This window comes from Penicillium chermesinum (genome assembly GCF_028974085.1).
Source record: "Penicillium chermesinum strain IBT 19713 chromosome Unknown utg000001l:1.0-1975020.0:1.0-1976611.0, whole genome shotgun sequence".
In the NCBI taxonomy this organism is placed as follows: Eukaryota; Fungi; Ascomycota; class Eurotiomycetes; order Eurotiales; family Aspergillaceae; genus Penicillium; species Penicillium chermesinum.
This window is the reverse complement of record NW_026695311.1, coordinates 1,449,928-1,464,242: the sequence shown is the minus strand read 5'-3', so window position 1 is coordinate 1,464,242 and position 14,315 is coordinate 1,449,928. Positions and strand designations below refer to the sequence as shown.

General features: G+C 50.6%; 5 protein-coding genes across 5 annotated transcripts; 1 reads left to right on the top strand and 4 right to left on the bottom strand.

The window, feature by feature from the left end:
- Window positions 1–2,409: 2,409 nt before the first annotated feature.
- On the bottom strand, window positions 2,410–2,691 carry N7468_000563 (uncharacterized protein; the record flags this gene model as incomplete). Its single annotated transcript, XM_058469860.1, has 1 exon — window positions 2,410–2,691. The coding sequence occupies one exon, from the start codon at window positions 2,689–2,691 to the stop codon at window positions 2,410–2,412; it is 282 nt and encodes a 93-aa protein (XP_058335891.1).
- Window positions 2,692–3,469: 778 nt separating this feature from the next.
- On the bottom strand, window positions 3,470–5,229 carry N7468_000562 (putative metalloreductase Fre8; the record flags this gene model as incomplete). The annotated part of the gene is made up of 3 exons (XM_058469859.1): window positions 3,470–4,573; window positions 4,611–4,795; window positions 4,854–5,229. The coding sequence occupies 3 exons, from the start codon at window positions 5,227–5,229 to the stop codon at window positions 3,470–3,472; spliced, it is 1,665 nt and encodes a 554-aa protein (XP_058335890.1).
- A 1,146-nt stretch (window positions 5,230–6,375) lies between these two features.
- Window positions 6,376–7,471, top strand: fmaE (monooxygenase fmaE; the record flags this gene model as incomplete). Its single annotated transcript, XM_058469858.1, has 5 exons — window positions 6,376–6,444; window positions 6,497–6,789; window positions 6,842–6,936; window positions 6,989–7,237; window positions 7,296–7,471. The coding sequence occupies 5 exons, from the start codon at window positions 6,376–6,378 to the stop codon at window positions 7,469–7,471; spliced, it is 882 nt and encodes a 293-aa protein (XP_058335889.1).
- A 220-nt stretch (window positions 7,472–7,691) lies between these two features.
- On the bottom strand, window positions 7,692–9,424 carry N7468_000560 (MFS transporter; the record flags this gene model as incomplete). Its single annotated transcript, XM_058469857.1, has 3 exons — window positions 7,692–8,660; window positions 8,745–9,134; window positions 9,200–9,424. The coding sequence occupies 3 exons, from the start codon at window positions 9,422–9,424 to the stop codon at window positions 7,692–7,694; spliced, it is 1,584 nt and encodes a 527-aa protein (XP_058335888.1).
- Window positions 9,425–9,726: 302 nt separating this feature from the next.
- On the bottom strand, window positions 9,727–11,916 carry N7468_000559 (putative phenol monooxygenase; the record flags this gene model as incomplete). Its single annotated transcript, XM_058469856.1, has 5 exons — window positions 9,727–10,109; window positions 10,166–10,622; window positions 10,679–10,701; window positions 10,754–11,528; window positions 11,581–11,916. 5 exons carry the CDS (start codon window positions 11,914–11,916, stop codon window positions 9,727–9,729), a joined length of 1,974 nt encoding a protein of 657 aa, XP_058335887.1.
- Between the last annotated feature and the right edge of the window lie 2,399 nt (window positions 11,917–14,315).

Here is a 14,315-nt window from a genome sequence, read left to right as displayed (position 1 = left end):
AATGGAATTTGCGACTTATAAGAAGTATATCAGATAACTTACTGGGACGAAGCCAAGATTTTCCACATTATCTCTCAATAGTTAATTAATACGAAAGTTTGTCATCTTCTTTCCAGAAGCTCTGAGACGAAGGAGCCCCGTGATCCCAAAAAATAGTAGGGTAAATCTACTCCAGGAACCGAATTTCTTCGACGATGAATTTTTTTCCTCTACAGGTGGCGGATTATAAGTTGGGTTTAACCGCTTTGGTAACCGCGTAGTGGTCCGCTCTGCCCCTGACTTCCTTTGATTCACCTGCTTTATAGCCTCTGAGGTGCAGGCTTTTATTAGCAATTCTAGTGGAAACTACTAGTATAACCTCGAATTAGAGTATTTTGTTGGAGAAGAATTGTTCATCAGCGAGTTGTTAGAAGCGTTGTATCCATTGTCTCCCAAGTATAGAAAGCCCCATATAAAGGACTTGTGCTCGAAGAATGCTGCCGACTTCCTTCTATCATTGTCATTGAGGATACATCGGGCTAGACCAGCTCTACGATTATGGTGTAGCTCTTTGTCAATCTTCTTTCTTTTTTTTGTTGCTCTAGTCCCTCGCCATAAAGGAAATGGAGGTGCCGAAGGTCATATACAATAAGAAGGTTTTAGTCAAGTTGTGCTTCACAAAAGATTACCTACAAGTCCTAAAGAACAATTATCATTCATCTTTTACTGAGATGATATCCCCAGAACTAGCTACATAAGCAGCAAATTTGTGTATGCTCCATCAGTCTTTGGAGCCAGTTGTTTACGCGCAACAAACGATCCAGGGGCGTTATGGTGAGCAACAACTCGTGAGTGGTCACGGGGTGAAACCAATCAGATGCTCTAGACTATAGAGATCGACTGCTTATTGGCTGGGCAGTTAAGCGAGCCGTACAAACGAGTATAAGCTAGTCCAAGCGAGTCAGATTGGGGGAGTGGACAAACGGAGCTGTGGGATATTTAATCCCCCTCCATCCCCCTCCATCCCCAACCTTTCTCTTCTTTCCATCTTCAAGTTTGTTGTTCTTGTTGGGCCTACTATTACAACTCACTCTACCGGCTTCCTCTCAGCTCGGTCTAGCCTGCTATTTACCTCACGCGACGCGTCCCTAGACGCGTCTCACGTTGACAACTTCCCTCACATGGTGCACCCACCACACTTCCACCACACTCCCACCACAGTGCAACGGAACAATCTTCAAACAACGTCCTCTATTAGGATTACCTTGGTCTAATCCAACGCCCTTTCTGGACAGGCATCACGTGTTCTTTAACCAGGGCATGTGTCAGGACAAATCCAGATTGGGCTAGGGTCATGACGACCGGTAGTCTTAAAGCATTTCGACCCGGATTATCTTGGTTACCTTGGTCTAATCCAACGCCCTTTCTGGACAGGCGTCACATGTCCTTTAACTAGAGCATGTGTCAGGACAAATCCAGATTGGGCTAGGGTCATGACGACCGGTAGCCTTGAAGTCTTCCGACCTGCTATTGCGACGCGTCTACCAACGACTTCTTCCACATGGTGCACCCACCGCACTTCCACCACACTTGCACCACAGTGCAATCAAACCATCTTCAAACAACGTGCTCTATTATGATTACCTTGGTCTAATCCAACGCCCTTTCTGGACAGGCGTCACATGTCCTTTAAATAGGGCATGTGTCAGGACAAATCCAGATCGGGCTAGGGTCATGACGACCGATACTCTTAAAGTCTTTCGACCTGCTGTTGCGACGCGCCTACCAAGGACTTCTTCCACACCATTCTACTAGCCCTCCCTCGCACACCGCGGCACGCCAGCTTCCTCTCGCAGTGGCCCAACCATCTGCTCTTTCCGGACCAGCATCATATGCCCACCTTGATCAGGGCCTGTGTCAGGACAAATCTATTTGACCTTGAGCCACGACTAGCACACTCTATTCTTCTTTATGCAGACATTCCTTCAAGGGAGCGTGCCCGGGAAATTCGAATCTAGAGCAGTGCCTATCTTGCGATTGATCGAGCTATGAGCCCTATGAACACCATGAAGCTTTGACATACGGTCTGTGTCACTGAAGACCCCAAGCTGCACCTTCGCCCATCAAACCAACGCAGATACGCGCCTGTGGAAACAAAAAGGGTCCATCCATGGATGACAACTTGACTTATGCTATGAACAACATCCGCTCACTAAACAATAACATGGCCCTGAATAGGCGACATCTACCTCGCCGTAACAGTTCCTCGCTCCACTGAATCGAAGCTCTACCCGTCAGCCAGCTGCGGTGCTGCATATTTCTCTTTCTGCAAAAGGATGATCCCGGTCTCAGGAAGCACCACCATGATCAACTGAGCGGTTCTGTTCACCTTGCTCGCATTGGAATCCATATTACCTGTGGTGATAAATATCAATAAGGACGCCAACAAAACGCCAACGAATTTCCAACAAGCGAATGCAAATAGTGACCGCCGTCAAAGCCCCCCTCGTTCCTCTCCGGGGTGTTTCTCCCGCTCAGACCAGAAAATAACGACACAATGGGATAGACATATATCGTGGCTATCAGCAGCATGCTCGCTTGACTGTATGGAGTAGGCGCCCAGGAGTTGTCAGCGTGGTCAACAACGAAAACGACCCATCCTGCGATAGACACGGCGAGATCGATCCAGGTGAACGGAGAGGGGAGAATCATCGGTTCTCAAACAATCATGACTTTGGTACTGTCAATCAATGTCATTAGCTTTTCAGATTTGGTTTGCAAGGTCGGGCTGGAAGTGACTTATATTCTCTCGAGCATCTCTACTAGCAAGAATTTAATATAGATCAACCCTAGCAACTCACACAAAGACGACTCCCCATAGGCCATATGGTTCATGATTTATGACAGCAAGCCTGCAAGTAGCGCTGACAAGTCATAAGACGGAGAATACACCGGTGCAAAAGCCATCCTATCTGTAGAATGTGGTAGAAGTAGATGGCGGCTAGTAGGGGCGCCGAGAATGCGATGATCTGGATTACAGCTATTCCCCTATTGTATCTGAAATCCTCGTTCCCCGCATCTAATGACATTTTGCGTGCAATGGTCTGCATACGCCGCCTTATGCGGTTGCATTCGGTCCGGGATATCAGGGATGATTCCTCGTAGATATGTCGATGTTGATCTAACGCCAGAGACAAGTAATCTTCCATCAATTGCGCAGGAAGCCTTGTAGTAAGATCCCACGCTTGACATTGCTCGGTAAGGAAGCCAGAGCTCTCCATGATATTGGTGCCGCCTTATTGTACGAGCAACTTGTAGCTATGGAAGGTCCTTTGTAGTCCCGCATGCAGCTGTTGTACGGGGCTTCTGGACGTTGACCCTAGCCTAGGCTAGAGGGCGCGTATAAGGCTGCTGGGCAAGGCATCTCAATCGGGACAAATTTCATTAAAATACTCGTCTATGTATGCTATGTTAAATAGCCTCAGCCTGATTACCACCCAAAACTCTCCTGATGCCAGAAAACAGTCCGTCCTTGATCAACCCAGGGGCTCATTGACAGTCGTAGATCACGAGCCATCTCTTGCGGCCCACAAAAAAGGACCGCGATGCGCTCATGCGCATGATGTCCGAACATATCATCAACAATTTTTCGGAGATCTGGCCGGCCTATTGCCGCTTTGACTCCACCAATCATCCCCGCTTCAGATGGCTCGAAATCACCCATCTCCATATTCTCGGCCAAAGGTGCAGAATCGGATAGCTGTTCCTGAATGAACGGCTGGCCCTGTCGCGTGAGATAGACCTGAATAGGAGCATTCTCACGGAAGATTCCTCCTATATCTGCTGCCCATTCGCCTTCTGCGGCAGACCTCAGCGCCCATGTGAAATTGAGCCGCTCAAGCCCGCTGTCTTGCCCTTCCAGATGCTCTACCAAGGCTTGGTATATGGGAATCATAAACGTAGCTCCAATACCGCCAGCGACGAGCAAGATCCGATCGTGCTCGAGCGCACGCGCCACGATCGACTCTTTGATGCTGTATGGGCCCTCGAGCGACACCATCAGCTTGGATATGTATTTGTCTGCGTGAGACCACAGAGTCTGCGTGGTAGGCCCGCGACCGGCTCGAAGAATGAGGGTCAGCTCGCCATTCGACACGTCGGCAATAGTGAATGGGTTCGACAAGAGACGATTCACTTCTCCGAATCTTCGGTCAGATGGAAATCCTACGAAGACATGCTGGGCGTAGCTCCCTTGGTAGCGCGCCAGTCTGGATTCAGGAATAGAAATCTGCACCTTCAAGAGATCGGTATGAGGAATGCGCGTGATCGTCGCAGGCTCGATGATAGTAGCCAATCGTCGGAGCACTCTGTCCACGATGAAGATTGCTAGAGCCTCACTGGTGTAAATGGCGAGTGGCTTCGCGTGGAAAAAGAGGATCGGAAGTACGACCAGGCCGATGACAAGGTGGAAGAGAAAGAAGACGCGGTAGCTCCACCGGCGGACAAGCTGGATGCTTGTGCTCATCAGAATGGACATGAGGCCAATCGCCATCAGTCCTGTAATTGCATGCCTGGACCGAAGGCGCGTAAGCAACTCCCCCCGTCTGGATGTAATAATTGAAATACAGCACACCATGGGCGATGAAGAACATCATGATAATGCGACCGCAGACTTGATGCCAATGAATCAAATTCTCATGTGACGTCCCGAAAAGGGCTGTCAGCGGTGAATAGCGGGTTCGGATCGAGAGCAAATAGTGGAATGGCAACTGCGCTGCCGCAACTCGTCCAATCCGCTTCGCTAGATGAAGATAGTCTGTCGCAGAGAGATATTAGCTATTGTCCATTTCTAACAGTAATACAGGAATGCGTACCGTGGCCTGTTTGGCTAAAGCAGAGAATCGTCATCCACAAAGTCCAGACACCTCCAACAATCCACCGCTTCCTGAGTCCCCAATCAGGCGCCAGTTCACCATCCAGCCACCATTGCGCAGCCCTCCAGCGAGCCTGTAGGGCCGTCAACGACGCATGGCTTGACTGCGGAGTAGCTGGTGGCTCTCCCACAACTGAGTATGCGACATCGGCCCTCTGTTTCCGGGCCCGCAGCCACAACGCCAGCCGGTAGATCTGATAAGCGGCAATCGGGATCAGCACGGACAACTGGGAATAGAGTCCGTATCGATTGATCAGATTCCGCCGGTCGACTTCGGCCTCGGGCTCAAGCGTGACGATATGGTACCACCAGCCCATGGTGGCTTGAGAGCCGACCGTCAGCCCCTGCGTGTATGAGTGTGTCGACGTGGGTGTGGTTACATGGACCCTGGGGGCGATTCGATTTGCTGACACATCCGCTCGATCTGATGTGCTGGCGAGGGGGCCGTCTGAATTTGTCCAGGTTGGCATGCTACCACCTGCGTTGCATGATTTGAAAACTCCAAGGATCCTAGGACTGGCTTGTAAAATAGCCAGGCCAATTGGGTTAGCGGATTCTTGGGGTTCTTTCAGCTGTGGATGGTAATCTTGGATCTCCTGTGGTACCCGCCAGGTAAAAGAGCATTGCAAGCTGGATACTCGAGGACCTAACGACAAAACGCTACTGATATGGCTTATACTGCGCCCTTGGTCTTTAATGAAATTTTACTATCCCGACAGGCCTTTTGAGACGTTAGTATAGATTCGCCGAAGTAGTCGCCTGAATGCACGGGTGGCAGACAAAACTTCGGAAACTGACGCCTACAGAACACCAGGTGGCACCTGAGACCATCCTCGTCGCACGTACGCTGGCGACTGGTAAAAATCATAAAAGATCAACTGGCCCGCCCGTACGGCCTATGGCCGGTGGAGAGTCCCCGGTGGAGTGTGTGCAGTAATCACGTTCAAACGTAGCGTGCAGAGTACATGGAACCCGTACCAGGTAGAGCCAACGGACCTCGGAGGATTGCCTGTCATCCGTCAGCCCATAAACAATTAATCAATGGCAAGGGCATGACCTCATTCAGGAAACCCCTTAATTGCGGGCCCATTGTTGTCGGACACGATGTGGCTAACTCCGTGTCCGTGTCCGGTGGGACCGGACCAACCGCCGGTTTGCACTTTGATCTTACTCCTGGCCTAAGTTGCTCAAGGCAGGGCAGTTCCAGAAATCGTAATTTTTCAAGCTTCCAGTCAGCCCCGGTATGGCGCTACGGATGCCCCCGACGGACCGGTAGACTGCCCGATCGCGGGGTACTGGATACCATGGAGGCTCAGGCGATAAATAGTGCAGAGCTTCGGCATTTCTTGAGTCGCTATCAAACAAATTACATCCATCCAAAGATATAGAGCGGATAAAATTTCATTTTCGCGTCAAGCTCGAGTGCAAAAATCAACATGTCCAGTCCAAAGCCTCTTCGTCCAATGCTGCCGTCTCTTGGCCAGCGAAACCCACTAGGCTCGCCAGAGTCGGGTCGAACCTTGGGACGTAATGTGAGAGAGCTTCGTATCCCGAGCTGATGTCCCAGACTAATCAGTTTCATAGCTTCTAAGAGACCAATTGCCTCTTACCACATGGATTCTGATCGGAGCCGTAGCGCAAAGCGCTGCCGTGCTCCTGATCCCCAAAGTCTACGCTGTTCTTCCAGCCATCTTCATATTCGCATACCAAGTGCTTGATATCTTCCTGATGCACAAGGGCTACACACGCAACCGTTTCATGGATAAAATTGTGAAAGGGAAATTCACGGGTCAGATACCAAGCAGAGAGGGCGTCTTCAGCAGCAAGCCATCAAACGAGACGGTGGTATGCTTCTTACTTATAGTCCGCGGGAACCAGTGAGTACATCAGCTAGGTGAACAATGAACGACGGACTAATTGTCCAACCAGCCCGCTTGGAATCTTCTCAGAGGGATTCAAGGACATCAGCAGGCTCGCGAGAGAAATGTTCAAAGAGCTAAACAAGAACCCCCATGAGCACGGATGTAAGCATACCATGCCAACCAGTTCTATGCGTTCTATTTTTGACAAGACTAGTCCTCGGATCCAAGGCCCTCCTCGGCGCCGAGGAAAGCACCTCCAAGAACCATCTCGTCAACCTGATGTACTTCCGCAGTCTCGAAGACGTCCACAAGTTCGCCCACGGGCCCCTCCACGCAGAAGCCTGGAGGTGGTGGGCATCAACGGGAAAGAACTACGGCTATATCACCATCGGCCATGAGCTGTATGCATCTACCCAGAACAACTGGGAGAATATATATGTTGACTCGGAGCTCTATGGACTTCGTGAGTTCTGCTGCTGTCACAGTATGACAAGCGAATCACCTGACTGACAGTGATATAGCATCGACTGTGACAAGAGTCAAGAAGCTTAGCGAGAATGGGCAAGAAACGGACGGAGAGTGGGAAAATGTCCACCCAGTCATCGATGCCCGGCGGGGGAAGTTGGCGAAGCAATACGGCCGAGTGGACAGGACAAGACCTGATGTCCCTGAGGTGCAGTTTGATGAAAAGTATTAGAATCAGTCTTACTAGCACGAGGGCGGTAAGGCGTTTTACGGATGGGAACTCGAAGGTGGTTGATAATTAATTGCATGAGGAGGCTTCAGAGCGACGGTTTTGTTTTCTGTGACATGTCTGGTTTGAGTTATACGACACTTCCCTCTTCAACTTGGAAAACACACAATACCAATCTTTGATATCTACACTTGCTCTGCCGAGAACCTTGCAACATTGATTCTCATCCTGCTGCGAAAGGACTCGCAGCTCTTAATCTCTGCCCATAAACCCAGAGTAACGCAGGAGCCGGAACCCCAATTCCAATCGCGATAAAGGCCAGAACGCTATTCCCCCATCCGTACTTCAGCGCTTGGAATAGATATGGTGCAAACAGCGGGAAGCTGAACCCAGCAAGCGAACGAAGCAGCACAATAGCAGCGAGGGCACTCGCCGAGAAACGCGTATAAGTATCCACGGTATATATCTGCAGGCACTGCATAGTAATCATACATCCAATACCAAAGATACAGGCTCCAATATTCGGCGCGATCCAGTGCTGGTGTGTCTGCGCGGTCCAGCCATAGATGAAAAGACCAGCGGGTGTACAAAAGGCCCCAACTGCAAGCATCGGAAGCCGAAACTCTGGTCGGCCAGCTTCGTTGTTTCGTGCTTTCAGCAGTCGGTAGAATCGGTCCAGCATGCGGGCACATACCTGAGTTCCCGCGATGAACCCAATGCCGAGGGATATATAGTTGAGACCTGCGATTCCTTTCGACTCGTCGTAGTAGTCTGGGCTCGCCCAGAGAGTCGGGAATGTGGCAAGCATCAAGTACATGAGTCCGTAGGCGTACGCCATGTACAAAGCAATAATTTGCACAATCGGTTGCGTAAAAAGTAGCTTCAACGGGCGGATAAGTGCCACGCGGAGGACTTGGGTAATTTTCTTGTTCTGGCGTTCGACCTCCGTCTGGAGGGACATGTTGCCTGTTTCCTTCCTGAGTTTCCGGGCTCGCCTCTGGAGAATGATGGGTGCATAGGTTTCGGGGAGCAAAAAGAAGGCAGCAAGCTGAATGGCACCGGCCGCGATGGTAGTTGAGTAGAACACCCATCTCCATGTGGTTCGTTCCGCCACAAAGCCCCCGGCGATGGGGCCGAGAGCGGGACCGAGAAGCGGGGCCAGGCTGTATATCGCCATGGCTTTGCCTCTCTTCTGGCCGGAAGCAGTCGCTCAGTGTCGCGCCACCGATCTACAATGGTTTAGTACCCGGCTCATGTAGCGATCGACGTGACTTACAGCTTGAGGCGCACCTCCTCCAAGGCCAGCTAGAAAACGAAAAGCGATCATTTGGCCGGTTGTCTGGGCTACACCACAAGCCACATTGAAGACAATATACCATAGGTTGGTTGTCTGCAGGATGATTTTGCGGCCATAGATCTCGGATAGGGGCCCTACCACTAATGGACCCAAAGCATAGGCAAGCACAAAGATTGATAGACAGAGCTCAAGGACAACTTCTGTAGTGATTCCTAGATCGTCACCAATGTTGCTCAGTGCTGGTGCGACAAAAGTTGACGACACTGGGGAGATGAACGTGAAGCAAGACACAAGGATGGTTGCGGTCCATTTGCGCTTTATTGACCAGTTTCGGGGGTTTTCTGGATCATCTGGACCATCCCAGTCAACCTGCCAGGGGAAGGTCAGTAATTTAGGCTCATCGCAAAGGGAGAATCAGGAAAAAAAAATAATACCAAGTTCGGGTCTGTGGCTGTGGCCGGTTTCTCTTGCAAAGCTGGAACGAGGGTTGAGGGACAGGCCTTGGCAGCTTCCAGATCTGTATCGGATGCCTTGGCATCATTGGCAGTTGCATTTAGAGTTATTCTTGTCGACTGACCAGTCTGCAATGCGCCTTCTGCTTCTGTATGCGCCTGGCTATTATCCGAGGTCTGATGCTCTGAGGAGCGGGGAAAGCTCATGGTGAGGCACGGTTAACAGTCTTTCTATATTCACTCTCTCCAACGACAGAAGAAAGACCTGAGGGGAGCGTGAAGTTCGGGCGGTCATTCAAAAGTGGCCGGCTATATTTATTCCCCAAACCTGGCGGAGATATCGCGGTGAATGATAAGCGTATGAACTCACTTTGCTGGAGGTCGGGGTAAGTTGGCCTCGGTCAATCCTTATTGTGGCGCCGCGGCTTCGCGGAATTCCGGGAATTTAGATAAAACCGACCACGACCACAATATCGATGCTGTCTCCCCCCAACTGTCTATTATCTGATTTACAACTTTCGGATAAGCCTTTCGAGATATTCCTGGACCCGAGAAACATCATGCAAAGCCGCTGTTACTCCCACATAGCCATCGGGGCGAACCGCAGCTAATGCGCCTTCAGTTGGATTAACCCCGAAAATGCCGTACACATCGTCCAGCTCGTATCCGCTATAGAAAGACATCTCTGAGTGTTGCTTGACTTCATGCGGGATATCATGCCACATGAAATCTTTCTCTAGCTTTGGGTGAACGACGATCTGCTCGATCACAGGCGGGAATTGTTGTATGACTGAACCGAGACTGCGCAGTGTTTGGGCGGATACACCTTGAGAATTGAGTAGATCTTGTGAAGTCAAGCAGAGTATACGGAACCTGCCAGTGGACAAAAAGTCTTCCAAATTATTAGTCTGACAAGACATCTTTTGAGTAGGGAAGAGGAATACCGACCATCTTGCAAGTCGCGCCTATAGCCATCTGCATGCCTAATAGCGCGAACGTTTAACAACCTCCTCCCCGGTCGCAATATCCCAGATAGATAGTCTGTCCCGCTGATGGGATTGGTATTGGCGCCCAACTCCCTCACAACTGCTAAATTTTCAGGATATTCTATCCCGCAGCCGCTGGTAAAGCCGTTGCCTTGGCTAAATACATTGAGGAATTCCTCGTGCGTCAGTCCGCTAGCGCCATCCTCTGCAACGCCGATTTTCCCGGAGAACATGGAGGAAAAATCTCGGTCGAAATCAATGAGCTGTTGAGCGACTGTATGGCGTTCCGTATGATACGTGCCTAGTAGTGGGTCCGGGTTTTGTGCAGACCCCGGGGGCGTCAATCCGTGAATGGAATATGCAAGCTTCCAAGCCAGGTTGTATGAATCCATCATGGACACATTCATTCCTTGACCAGCCTGTTATAGTTTCTCGCGTTAGTTCAACGCCTGGCATTATTTCCTGCCGCATTTACCTTTGGACTGTGGGTATGGCAAGCTGCGAGATTCCGTCAGTACTGTTCGATCGCGGGTTGAGCTGCAAGTCATACCATCACCTGCAATAAATACTCGATTGACACCCTTGGAGTCTCGAACAGAAAAGCGATCCGTAACACGCTGGCCAATTTGATATGCGGCCCACCAATCTACCGCACCTCCTGTCTTCGGTCGGATGTAATACGGTTGAAAAGCCGCGGCCACGTTTTCGAAAATAGTCTTCTCTGTAACCTTGCTTCTTCTGGTCCGAGCATCTGTTCCCGCAGATACCCGCGCGCTAGTTCCATCCTGCTGAGCCTCCGGGTCAATCTCACCAGGCACCTGCACATACAGCCGGGTAAGATAATCCCCCGTTGCGATGCGCTCGCGCGGAATTACCATCACCGACCCCACCGGCGAGTGTATAGCCGTGCGCCGTCTAATATCAGGGAAGTCCGTATCGACCACCAGGTCAACTACGCCCCAGATATGATCGAGCGACTCGCCCTCGAGCTTGAGGCCCATGGACTGTCGAACGACAGAGTGTGCGCCATCCGCTCCGACAAGATACTTCGAGCGAACGATTCGACGGTGTCCTTCCGTCTCAATCTCTGCCACAACCGGGAATTCCGCGTCCCCTTGTTCGTCAATTTTCGCACCAACGAGCTTCGAGTTGCGCTGGACACCCCGTTTAGAATAGCGCAGCAGATTTGTTTCCAGAATTCGTTCGATGCGTCCTTGGTGAATGGTGACTTCGTGCGGATACCGCGCTGGGACAGCAACATCGGGTACAATTGCGGTGCGCTCGATGATCTTCTCAGGGTCGGACGAAGGATTCCAGAACGCGACCTGCCGGTATTCAGTAAGGAATACATAGTTCATCTGCACAGCCTACACATACCTGCCACATCTGACAGCCTTCCGTCAAAATTTCGTCAGCTAAGCCAAGGGACTTCAGCGTCTCCAGGGTGCGTGGCTGCAGACCATCTGCCTGGCCGGACTTCAGAGTCGAGGGCTTCGAGTCCACGCACAGCAGCGATCCATCTGTCAAACCGTAGCGCGCAAGTAAAAGCTCCAGCATGAGGCCCGCAGGTCCAGCACCCGCAATTACAACTTCATATCTCTCTCCCTCTGTATCTAACGGGAGTGCTGGCGAGAGACGCGGGAGAGGGGGTGCGAAAGAGGGTAAAACCCGTAGCTCCCGCGACGCCGCGGAATATTCGGTGAAAACAGGCATGACGATGATCAAGTCTCCAGATAGTTTATAGAAACCATGAGAGTGAAATGAGAGGCAAGCGAGACTTTATTCTATGTTCGCTTCACCGCTGCGCCCACATATGCGACAACCTTAGGCATAGGATGTCGGAGAATATGTGGGCTTTGAGCTTCGGCAGCAATTGACTTACTGTCGAAGTTTATGGGTCGAGTGGACCAACGTTTTAGGGAGCCAGTCATGGTTCATAGCCCGTCCTTTGGGACGGAAGTAATGAATTGGTGAGATTCTAGTAATCAATCATCGGCGGGCCCGGGCTGTGGGGACGGGGTTTTTCCGCCAGTTGCTTCGTTGCAGGGTCAGTCCTAGTGGTCTGAGCTTCCAGGATTCGAACGGAGAATGTGAGATCTCTATTGAAGGATGTTACTCAATTACTGCTAGCAAATTTAACTTCTCCTACGACAATGGCGCCGACCGAGCTATAAGGCTGCACGTTTCCTTTACTTTTGGAATCTGGTGTGAAATGCTGCAGCCTGTCGAAATAATTTGATACTATTTTCGGCTTCAAGAGAGAGCTGACTTACTTCCTGACAGCTTTAATCAGACGAAAAGAGTCAAAAGGGCTCTCTATGTAGCATATTCCCTGTTTTGGTACAGTCATTCCTTACTTCCAGAATAGCATCGCCATTTCATAGCCTCAATTAGTTGTGCTTAAGGCCGCTCGGCAGCCCCTGATTCGGTTCCTGAATCTTACTGTGAGGTCCTAATAGAGAGCTGGCTCAATGTATCACTAGCACGCATCAGGGACGCAGAGAGAGATATTCAACGGCCGTGCGATTGGAGGAGGCCCAGGAAGCGGAAACTGTGGATGGGTGAAACACACGCAAAAAGTGGGGCGAGCGCGAGGACCACCATTGACATGAAGGGAGAGACCAATCCTCTAAGCTTATTCCTCAAAGCTACAAATTGACGCCGCAGTGTTTTGGATATAGCTGCGGGCATCCATAGCGGACGCACGGCAGATCCAAGGCATGCGAAGTCAGAAAGCATCGAAGGCTCGTACACCTGCCTTCGAGTGTGTAGAACTATTCATAAGATAGCTCAGGGCTTGCAAGTTCTGAGCGAGCTTTTTCAAGAAACCACAATAATAGTGGAGGAACAACATCATCTCATCCAAAAGACGATGGATAACATACTAATTGTCCTCGAGAACACCAAGAAAGGGAATGGCTTCTTGGAGCGAGCTGTGGTATCTGCTAGGAGTGCCAAGGATCAAAATGGTGAATCCTACTTGTTGTTGGTGAGTAATTTAAGTTTCCACTCATCGCTAACCCCCGGCCTACTGATCCGCCCATAATCATCATCATTGCAGTCATTGTCGGCGCTATCGGGGAATAGCACACAGTCCACCATGTATACTAAACTTGACGACCGCGAGGACCCTGTTCCATGTGGTCAGGGCTCCAGGGCTAGGTTATTTCAAGATACATTACTTCATATCTGACTTAATGAGATCTGACATTTCCAAGGTTGGAGGGAAATGATTCATACGACTTTCCGCCATTGGATCTACAGCATCTTTCGGTAATAACAATTGGACGTGTAGATCAATGCGTCACAAGGCATGTTTCATACAAGGACCTCGGGACAAGACATCGTACCCAATATGTACAATGACACTACGACTTGTATCTTCCATATCCGGCGCAGGCCCGGGACTAAATGCGCCCCCGTCAGCAGGTGGTTCGTCAGATTGATCCTTCGCGATTACAAGGCAAGATCAGCAGTAGAATCTCGCACAACATGTGGAGAATTCTGGATGCTTGGACCATGCGCAGGTGGCCCTCGTGCTATTTACCTCCTCCCCGCATGGCCAGGATGGGGGGGATTCCCGGTCTACCACTCACAAAAGACCTTCATCGTATTCCGGCTCCTCACGCAGCTACTTCCAACCAGAAGTTCCTTCATGACGTTTACCCCGAGACCAAAAGCACACTGATACACGGAAATATCCACGGCGGGGCCAATAATGTGGGCCCCAGGGCTGAATGTGGACGTCTCCGCTCTCATCGTTCGGGGACGTCCACAATACACAGCAAATACCCAACAATTGCATGTTCTGTTTCAGTCCTTGTTCCGACGCTAATCTAGGCCGCACTTAGTCGAGCTATTCAATGAACCCATGGGAAAGGGGCGCTGAGGTGGGGAAGACGCCCTGACCAAGGATTTGCCACGAAAGTTGTTGGCATACATCGCCGGTTAGGCCTGATTCTAATAAATATTAGACCGCGGAGGGCAGCCTGATCTTTCCATTGATCCTAAAGTCAATTTTTTACCCTTTTCCCAAGATTCACTTGTGTGACATGATGAAATTCTTTTCAAAGCCTTTCAGCAAGGGCCCCAGGCCTGTTCCCCAGGCACCG